This window comes from Chrysochloris asiatica, unplaced genomic scaffold (assembly GCF_000296735.1).
Source record: "Chrysochloris asiatica unplaced genomic scaffold, ChrAsi1.0 scaffold00196, whole genome shotgun sequence".
NCBI lineage: Eukaryota > Metazoa > Chordata > Mammalia > Afrosoricida > Chrysochloridae > Chrysochloris > Chrysochloris asiatica.
Window position 1 is genome coordinate 2,470,630 of NW_006408714.1, and position 11,437 is coordinate 2,482,066.

At 36.1% G+C, this 11,437-nt stretch overlaps 1 protein-coding gene across 1 annotated transcript in view; it reads right to left on the bottom strand.

Annotated features, from left to right (window-relative positions):
* The window catches only part of LUZP2 (leucine zipper protein 2), a 797,358-nt gene that overhangs the window by 115,925 nt on the left and 669,996 nt on the right, over positions 1 to 11,437 (bottom strand). The window contains exon 8 of the mRNA XM_006872393.1: positions 3,048 to 3,122. Within this exon, the coding sequence (XP_006872455.1) occupies positions 3,048 to 3,122 (75 nt within the window). The remainder of the gene's footprint in view (positions 1 to 3,047; positions 3,123 to 11,437) is intronic.

An 11,437-nucleotide genomic window follows, 5' to 3' on the forward strand; every position in this document is an offset into this window, starting at 1 on the left:
GATGGCACCTAACAACAACAACAAGTTCCTGGATTTTAACTGCCAACCTTGTGGTTTGCAGTCTAGTAATAATAACTGCTAAGTTTATTGAGTTCTTTCTGTGTGCCAGGAATTATTTTAATCACTTTAATGTTTTGAATCATCTAATGTTCCATTATCCTTATAAAGTAAGTTCTATTATTTCTATTTTGAAATGAAGCAGAAACAATTTGAGAGTTTCAAACACAGTCATTCTGTGGAAGGGTTGTGATTGGAACACAGAGAGTGACTGTACAGACTTTCTTGTGGACAACTACACCACACAGCCTCTTAGCCTATCTGTGAGATTCTGGAATAGTACTCATTCTGTGCATTTCTATTGTCACTTGGTTCAGGATACAATTATTTTCTATTTGTTGACACTTAGAAAAATTGTTTAAGATGCAGAGTCTAAGACTATTTCTTATAAATGTAGTCTATTTTGCACTTATCACAAGAAGATCACAGAGGAGGTATATAAAACCTGCTTGACCGACTAAAGGCAAATCATGGAAAATATAAGAAAGAATATTTTCAAAAGGGTTGTATCAATTGTATCCCAAAAAATTTTACATGAGTGTCCCTACTTTCTCATACCCTGGTAAGATTGAGATCAGACTTTTTTTTCCTCCACCAAATGAAGGTATTGAAGTATAACCTCATTATTTTATTCACATTTTCCATTTTATGAGTAAGCTTAAAAAATGTTCATTTTATTAGTAAGCCTTATTACAATATACATAAAATAGGAAAATAAATCTTAACTGAAAACTGAATTTATATGCATTTTGAAGGAATATTACTAATACATGCTGCATTAAGACAGCAATCTTTTCTTATTGAACTGATCTGATATGAGCATCCTTTCTAATCACCAAAACAATTCTCTGCTTCAAATCTGTTTTGAAGCTTATCAGTGTTGATGCACAAGCTTCATTTAGATTAGTATTTACATAGTTCATCTTTTCCACCTTATCCATTACTTTCAAACTTTCTTTAAATTCAAAGTTGGTGTTGCTGTGCCTCAATTTACCCAGATGACCATGCGAGACTCTCAGGGTCAACCAGAAAGCCTTTATTAGCTGGCCAGCGACTACAGCCTCCTTAAAATTGGGAAAAACTGCAGCCCTGACCCAGTTTTTCAAAGAGTATTCATACATAGGCAGTCTGACATTATCTTGCACAAACCAAGGGCAAATGTTTTGTAAACACGATAAAGTTTTCCTTTAATTCAGTCAGGTAATTTAAACACTGTATTTGAAGTATTTAGTATTGTGTTAATGTGATCAGTGTTATGTTATTGTTGTTGCTAAGTGCTTTAGAGCAGGTTCCAATTTATAGTGACCTAAGGAGCAGCTGGTGAGCTTGAACCATGGACCCTGCAGTTCAACCTGACCTTGTAGTTTAGTGCATTAACCCACAGCACCACACCAGTTCATACTAGATATTATATATAAATCAACTCTATATTCTCCAAGTGATATCTTCCAGGATAGGACCTAACTTGTTACTATTAGACTCACTGTTTCATTTTAATTAGTAATTATTCTCCACCAAGGAATGAACTGAAGTGTTAGTAAAATGGAGATTGAGCCAGATTTACCCCTGTTAATCAGGCATATACTTTTGTTGCTTTTAAGAGAACCACGTAGATGTGTGTATATGGGCTTTTTTCCCCTTAAAAATTTTGAAATACTATGGACTATCCAGTCCTTATATTCAGAATTTTGCACATGAATTTGAGCTAGGCATTAGAGAAAATTGCATTAGATGTATAATAAGTGTATTCTGACTGATCAAATAAATGAATTTTAAAATCAATCTTCCCTTGTGTTCTGAATAAATTTAAGGAAAAGGAATATGGGCCTGTGACATGGTAGGATAAGCACTAGACTGCTAACCACAAGATCAGTGGTTCAAACCCATCAGCTGTTGCTCAGGAACCCTGTACAGGGTCACTATGAGTCCGAACTGACTGAACAGCACTTACCACCAAAAATAAGACATTTAAAATTAGATTTAAAAATAAAACTATGAGTGAGAGATTTTAAGAAATTTTATAAAACACTACAACTACTGAGTAACAGTAATTCTGAATTTTAAGGTCCTTGTGTGGCACTATAAGTACTGGACTGTGACTGTAAGGTCAGTGGTTCAAATCTACCAGCAACTACTTGGAAATCCTAGATGGGTTTCTGTTAGTCAGAACAACCTTGACAAGATTTAACAGCAACAACAATAGTTCTGATTTTTTTTTTTTTTTTTACCTGTTCCTTCTATAGTATATAACCTTTTCCAGATGCCACCCTTCTCTTCACCATGCATGTCTCAGATGAAAAGCATTGAACAAGGAAGGTTGTCATTGGATGGGGGTTGTGGTTTGTCTTGAGCATGTACATTTGTAGTACATGAGAGATTAAGAAAGCCAAAATGAATTAAAGATAACCTTCAGGAATTATTTAATGGTGATGGATACAAAACTTTATGAACTTTAAGAGTAAATTTCATGTAATGAGAACTACATTTGAATAAAGCTGTTGTCAAAATAAAACAAAAACTGTTACTTCTTCTTGCATTATATTTAAATGTCAAAATCATTTAAAATTGCCATTTACTCTTGTATTATCTTTTAAGAGAGTTTCCTTTGATGCCTCTACCTCCAGAACTTATATTTAAGATTTCTTAAATGAAAATACCAATGACAACTTTCATTTACTTCATAACTCATTCGTCTAAAGTTATACATAGCATCTTAGCTGGTGATTTTAAACATGCTTATTCATGGCATTATAAAGCAAACGTACCAACAAGGTGAAAAATAAAGTCATGAACTCAGAGCTAAACCTTGAGTGAATTCACTGTAGCAGCAAAAACAAGGACAAATTGGAATTCCAAAGGGAATTTCATGTGCTCATGAATTCTATATTCATCTTATATGCACAGCACCCAGAATTGCATCAATAAATCAAGTAAAACTCCCTCCTTTCTTTTATAAAACCAAGTGCAATGGTTCATAGATGCAAACTTACCCTATCAAGAGCTGCTTTCTCCAGTTCATTTTTGGCTACAGCCAATTTTTGCTCCAAATCAGTAAGCTGCTGGGCCTGGAAAATGAAAGGCAAATATTTCAGTAAATTCTGTAATTTCCCTCCATTACTTTAAGTATGTCTCAGTCATTGTCCATGAAAAAAAAAGTTTGTTACCGCATGGGAATAGGCTGCATAAGGTAGTGTTTTCTGAATGAATAGGTAATAAATGCTTCACTGGACCAATACGTTTAGTCAAGGAGCTCTGGTAGCGTAGTGGTTACGAATTGGGCTGTGAACCTTAAGGTCAGCAGTTCCAAACTACCAGCCACCCTGCGGAAGAAAGATGAGGCTTTCTACTCCCGTAAGGATTTATACCCTCAGAAACCCTGTACAGGGTCGCTATGGGTTGGAACCGACTTGACGGCACTTAACAACAACAACAGTTTAAAGTCACTGAAAATACTTTTGATTTGAATTTATCAGCTATGTCTCTAGTATTCATTCTTTTATTATTGAATTTTAGCTGGTACACTTTTACACCCTATCATATATATGTATGTGCATCTTTTAAAGCACCTAACTGCACTGTCAAAATTAAAGAGAAATCTCCTATAAGTAGAAAAACAAATATTCAAATATTTCCTTGCTATGTAATCTTGAGCACAACAGTTACATCAACAAGAAAGAACAATCATTTCCTACAATGTAGTCCCAGGGTTGAAATAAGGAATAGAAAGTCTTGGAAGTTTGGGAATCAGCTACATAAGACACTCTTACCACCTTCATTCATTCCATTATCATTTCATTAATTTGCTGGTTAACATGTCATCAGGATTGGAGGAAGACTCATTAACAACCTGCAATATGCAGATGATAAAACCTTGCTTTCTGAAAGTGAAGAGGACTTAAAACATTTACATCTCCATGTAAAGAAAACAAAAATCCTCACCACTGGACTAATAAACAATATTCTTATCAATGGATAAAAGATTGAAGTTGTCAAGGACTTCATTCTTCTTGGATCAACAATCAACACTCTCGGAAGCAACAGTCAAGAAATCAAACAACATATTGCATTGGGCAAATCTGCTGCACAAGACCTTTTGAAAGTGTTAAAGAGCAAAGATGTCAGCTTGAGGACTAAGGTGCACCTGACTCAAGCCATGGTATTTTCAATAAGCTCATATGCATGCGAAAGCTGGACAGTGAATAAGGAAGACCGTACAAGAATTGATGCTTCTGAGTTATGGTGTTGGGAGGAGAATATTGAAATTGCCATGGGCTTCCAGAAGAACCAGTAGATCCATTTTGGAAGAAGTACAGCCAGAGTGCTTCTTAGAGGCCAGGATGACCAAATTTTGTCTCTCATACTTTGGACATATTGTCAGGAGGGACCAGTCACTGGAGAAGGATATCATGTTTGGTAAGGTGGAGGGTCAGAGAAAAAGAGGAAGACCTCCAGTGAGATGGATTGGCCAAGTGGCAGCATCGATGGACTCAAGCATGACAACAGTAGTGAGGTTGGCCCAGGATCGGGCAGTGTTTTGTTCTGTGTCTAAGGTCACTATGAGTCGGTACTGACTCGATGGCACCTAACAACAACAACAGCAATAACAACATCACTATTCTCTATTATTCCAGGTAATATGCTAGGCTCTTTTTAAAAAAAAACAAAAAACGTATTTCACTTAAATACCTACAAATATATTCCTCAAGAGCAAGATAATCAAATATACTTGTTATCAGAATGAATTCAGCCATTTACCTTCCTAACAAGTACTTATGAGCTCATAATATATATCAAACATATTCTGTGGTGGTAAAATGGTTACCAAAAGAAATCCTTGTCCTCAAAGAGATTAAGATGATACCAAGAAAATAAAACTAGAAGACGGAATAGAGACTATGGGAAGGAGGTTATACTAACACTCTGTAACTCTTCATTTCCCTTCTTACTACATCCACATCCTTGGCCATGTAACTTTGCAATTCTTCCCTTCAAGAGGTAAAACATATTAAACTTTCTTCTTGATCCTGATTTTGTCTATGTAAATTAATTTGCTCAAGAGTATGCAAAAAAAACCCATGAAATTTGGGCTTGCTTTCTTTCTCTTTTGCCATCACCAGAAAAAAGAAATGCATGTGCTAAACTGCTGAAGCACAGCCTGCCTTAGTTAAGTTACTGTGTGTGAACCCAGTGGCGATCAGAGCCACTGAAGGAGAAGCAAGCTGGAGGTCATCAGAGCTATGCATGAGTCCAAGCATGCTTGCTGACTTAGCTGCCAAGCCACACATATTGTGATATGTTAAATAATTGTTGCATTCAGCCTTGGGTTTAGAACTGTTTGTTTCACAGTGAAAGTTAATTGATATTGATATGAGCCATCAAGGGAATGAATCTGAATATATAAATTTAAGCAGAGACCTAAATAATAAGATTAAGCATATCAGGAAAAACTGGGGGAGGTTTTAAGAGCCTAAATTAAAAATAATAAGCATTTTGTGAGCAAAATTAGTCTAGTGTATCTAGATTATTTTGAGCAAGAGGAAAGTGGTAGGGAAAGAAGATAAGGGAAAATTAAATAATGTAGTGCCTTATCTGCCATAATAAAGAGACTACTTTAAATCAATTTAATGATAGGAGAAAACTGCAAACTTTCAAAATTAAGTTCACACCTATAGATTCCATTTTGCAAGTGGACATGTTGTTTTCAGTAAAGAGATAAGATTATGTAAACACAAATTCTGTCTTTTTGATTCTGTATGTAACAGAATTTGCATTTCTGCAGTTGCAAATCACTTTTTCACAATTTAATTTCCTACTTTGGAGAAGCATCACAGAGGAGATGGGAGGAGATAAACTTTGGAGATAAACCATTGGGGTTTGAAGAGTGGCTCTTAGACTTTATTCTTTGTTATTGTTGTTAAGTATCATTGAGTCAATTCAGACTCATAGTGACCCATATAGGAATTCCAAGGAGCAGCTGGTGAGTTTGAACTGCCGACTTTGTGGTTCAAATGGACTTTGCGTTCTAGTGCTTTATTCCACAGAGTCACACAGCCATTACTCCATTTGCAACATCATGGTCAACTCTACTTTGAAAGAGTAATTCTTTATCAGCCATATTTTGAGTGTTTTCTAGCCAGAGGCGTTCATTTTCTGTCACTATATCTTACTCATAATGTTTTTATCTTCCAGCACTCTGACAATTTCCACTGCTTTCATAAAGTGACTGAAACCTGTTCACCATGGGTGATTGTGCTGGTATATAAAATACTGGCGGCATAGCTTTCAGCATCACAGCAACACACAAGCCACCATAGTACGACAAACTAACAGACAAGGGGTGGCTCAGTATTATTAAAAGCCTGCAATTAGTTAATAGTTAAAAAACATCTAAGTACAATACCAGGACAATTATTAGTATATAATTGTTTGTTAAGTAAAATGAGCATAATTTTTTTCGTTTAGTTGTGTTCTATTTTTTACATAAAATTTATACCACATCAAACGAGCCAATATAGCAGTCTGGGGAGCTTGTACTATGTGAAGAATAGATTATGAGAGGAATGGCAAATACCAAGTGGTTAAAAAAATGTCACTGAAAAATGCCATTATCTTTCAATTCTATTTTTTATGAATCTTTTAGAAGCTTCCTCATATGTCTTTAAGAGCTATGTAGCCATTAGTTCTCAGGATTTCAATTATTTGAATTATCTAGGAACTCAGCGAAGTCACGATAAACTAGTCAAGAGATCTTGTGAATAGAGTTCAAATATAGGGTATAGAAAAGCAGTCACTTAAACTCAAGACACTTCCCTATTGTGCTACTTTGGTTCTATACTTCAAAAGATCAGTGTCTGGATTAATTTACCAACATCCCTTGCCACTGACATTATGAGTCGTATTTAATGAGACAGAATTGGGTTTGATTTATTATTGCTGTCTAGTAGATCACAACTCATATTAACCCTAAGACAGACTAGAACTGTCTCAAAACTTTTCCAAGGCTGTACATTTTCATGGAGGTAGACTGCCGCATTGTTTTCCTGTGGAGTGCTAATAGATTAGAACTGTCAGTCCTTTGGTTGATAGATGAGTGCTTAATCACTGCGTTGGTGATTGTCAAGTGCTATTCAATTGATTCCAACTCATAGCAAACCTGTAAAGGCTTTCTGAGAAATGGCTTGTGGGTTTGAAGTGCTGGCATTGCCATTATCAGTCCAGTGCTTATCCTACAGTGCCACACCAGGACTCTAATTCATGCACAGTGGGCATGAAATTAGATACCAGAAGAGTATATTTGTAGGAGTTAAGCCATCACAAGATCCATGCAAGATGGTAACTTACTAGGCAGTGAATCTTCTTTTAGGTCAATGAATTTAAATTGAGGAAGTGCAAAGCCTTATCAAATAAAGTGCCAGATTACTTGAGAGGATTTAGGCTTGATTCTAGAATAGCTTTCCACTACTTCCAATCATTGAATAAATATTCATGAGGTACTAGATTTCTCAGCCTATGAAATATCACCTAAGAATATAAAGTTGAAAATACACATTGCCCTGCCCTTAGGGTACTTATAGTACAAAGAAGGAAAAACAAATATGTAAAGTTAAAAACACGATATTAAGAGGCAAACTGCTGAACTGGAGGTGTGTATAAGCAGCATCCGAAACAACAGGATTCCTGTTTACCTAGGTGGAAGATTTTTTCCACCTAGGTAAAGTAACACCAAAAACTTTAATATTTGATTTCTCACATATGAGCATTTTTTTTTCACTTGCGTTTCATAACATGTTTGAATGGTAAAGCCCATATTATAATTCTTAATTTATTGTATTAAAAAATTATAGAGCTTCTGAGATCCGAGGGTTCAAAAACCATGAAATGGCAGAAACTATTTCACTCTGCGTCCAGAGCTCCTGATTCTGCTTGGTTCTGTCTTTCTCAGGAAGATGCCTTAAATTCAGTAAGATTATGAAGAATGGCAAGGAGCTCTTGTACTATAGTAGATTACAAGCTTGGCCTCTAACTGCAAGGTTAGCAATCTGAATCTACCAGCTACTCAGTGGGAGAAATATGGGACTTACTGCTCTGATAAAGACTTGAAACCCCTATACAAAGTCACTATCAGTCAGAACTGACTTGGTACCATCACCATCACCATCACCACCATGACGAATGGCCCCATCCTTCTTTTTAGTTTTTTTTTTTTTTTTTTTTTTTTTTCTTTTTCTGAGAAGCATGAAGTAATAGCTGGGCTGGATAGAGCAGGAAAAAAAAAATCACACAAAAAATTATTGTAAAAAATTCTGTCAAATAGCTAAATCTGCTAGATTCTAACTCATGATTAATTTTCTGTCTCAGTATTTCTGGAAAACTGATTGACACAATTTATTTTTATTTTCAACTTCACCCTCTCCATCTATGTGAAACTATTCAGCTGTCATCTTTGGCATTTTTCTGGTGAATCACCTTGAAGTTTATAGCCTATAAAAATATGGCTACCCCACCTTCTTCTGTGAAGGGCTGAGGTAATTTTCATATTAAAATTAATAAGGTACATGTGTTAAATACAAATAAAACACAGTAGGTCAAGGGAACATATATGGTAATGGGCCTCTGACTGAGGTATGAAGCCAGAGTCAGGGAAGTGACAGCAGGAGAGGGCACTGAATCAGGGTCATAAAGTTTTATCCATTTCTCCTTACTGAGCTGTAAATTTTGTTCCAAGACTTCTGGCAGCCAAGTGTAAACAGAAATGCTGTTGGCTCCACAATTCTCATTATCAAGGATTAGTAAACATACCAGAGACACAGAAGGTATAAGGCTTTTTCAAGCATTAAGTTTTAAAATGAAATTCTGAAAAACAAAGTTTATTATCCAGCTCACAAAAATAGTTTTTTCTTTAGGAGACAAGAAACTGTAGTCCAAATTCATGGTTTATCACAAGCTAAAGATTACAGGTAGAGTACTCCAATATAGTTTGTTTGTTTGTTTGTTTTTCCCTGCCAAGACATAGTAGGCTGAATCTGCCACAAGCTTGACTTGTCACTTAGGCCATGCACAATGTACAATGCACAAATATCAGCCACTCTAGAAAATGGATAGAAATATGTAACTGTGAATGATAAACAATTTAAAGTGTAAGATTTCAGGGAATAGAACAATATTCTCATCATTAAGTTTGAACTATAGGTATGCTTTATACACACTGCATAAATGAAATGACATTTAAAAAATTAAATCTTTGTTGTTGTTGTTATGTGCCATGGAGTTGGTTCCAACTCATAGTGACCCTGCACAGGGTTTCTGAGGCTGTAAATCTTTATGGGAGCAGAAAGCCTCATCTTTCTCCCATGGAACAGCCGGTAGTTTCAAACTGCTGACCATGAGATTAGCAGCCTTATTCATAACCACTACGCTACCAGAGGGGAGGTGCAAAGATTGCCATATATATTTGGATGCTGCATGTATACTCAGTTATTTCATCTTCAGATAAAACATCAAAATGAAGCAATGCAAATGTATCATTATAATGACATTCAGACAGACTTTTTTCTGACCCTGTCTACTGCTTTAAAAATGAACTAGAAACTGTCCCATCTAAGGCCAGATCAGGGAAATGTGTACTGCAGACTCTCTGAATATAGAATACAGAACAGAACCTCCTATCAATGTTTGTTTGCAGTTGAGTTAAAGTAAACAACCAGATGCATTGATGTATCCAAACTTGGAAAATATTATGACTCATTTATTGTTGACCAAGTCCTCAATTCCACTTCCATGAGCATCTGTTGTGGATCCAAGTAAAATGAAATCCTTGACAACTTCATCTTTTCTTCATTTATCATGATGTTTATTTATCCTGTTTGAAGATTTGTCTTCTTTATGTTGAATTGTGATCTATACTGAAGACTATATTCATGATCTTTATCAACAAGTACTTCAATTCCTTCAAGTACTTCAAGTAAAGTATATCATCTGCATATTGCTGGTTGCCTTCTCCAGTCTGCTGTTGCATTCTTCTTTATACAGTCCAGCTTCTCAAATTCTTTGCTCAGTATATAGACTGAGTAAGTGTGGTGATATGATACAACCCTGATGAATCCCTTTCCTGATTTTATCCTTTTGTTCTGTTAGTTTGTCATGTGTTTTGCATGAGCACAACTTATTGTTCTGGAATGCTCATCCTTCATAATGTTATGCAAGTTTGCTATGATCCACAAAGTTGAATGTCTTTGCATAGCCAATAGTAAATACCTTTCTAGTATTTCCTGCTTTCTGTCAATAGTCATCTGATATCAACGATGATATCTTCATTCCACGTCCTCTTCTGAATCTAGCTTGAATTCCTGGCAGCTCCTTGTGGATGTGCTAAAGTAGCCATTTTTTAATTATCTGAAGCAAAATTTTACTGCATGTGATATTAATGGTATTTTTAATGATTTTCACTTTCTGTTAGGTGATCTTTCTTTGGAATGGGCACAAATTTACATCTCTTCTAATCAGTTACCCAAGTAGCTGTCTCCCGAATTATTTGTCCTAGAGTAGAGATTGTTCTCGTGCTAGATCAGTTTGCTGAAACATTTAATTGGCATTCCATCAATTCCTGTAGCCTTGCTTTTCAATAGTGCCCTCGGTGTAGCTTGGACTTCTCCCTGTAGTACCATGGGTTCTTGATTATATGCTATCTTCTGAAATGGTTGAATACTTTTTGGCAGAGTGACTCTGTATATAACTTTCATCTTCTTTTAATTCTTTATGTATCACTCAATATTTTGCCCATGTTGTTAAGTGTCATTGAGTTATTTACAACTCATAGCAACCCTGGATAGGGTTTCTGAAAAGCGGCTGGTGAGTTTGAACTGCCAACTGTATAGTTGAAACCAACCTTATGGCACCATGCTTACAGAGCCATACTAGGTCTCCAATTTTGCCCATAAAATCCTTCAATATTTCAAGTTGTTGTTGTTGTTGCTGTTAGGTGCCATCAAGTCAGTACCAACTCATAGCAACCTTATGAACAGTACAATGAAACACTGCTTGATCCTGGGCCAACCTCACTACTGTTGTCACACTTGAGTCCACCGATGCTGCCACTTGGCCACTCCATCTCATCGGGAGTCTTCCTCTTTATCTCTGACCCTCCACCTTATCAAACATGATATCCTTCTCCAGCAACTTGTCCCTCCTGAAAATATGTCTGAAGTATGAGAGACGAAGTTTGTCCATCCTGGACTACAAGGAGCACTCTGGCTGCACTTCTTCCAACACAGATCTGTTGGTTTTTTGGCAGCCCATGACACTTTCAATATTCTCCTCCAACACCATAACTCAAAAGCATCAATTCTTCTATGGTCTTCCTTATTCACTGTCCAGCTTTCAC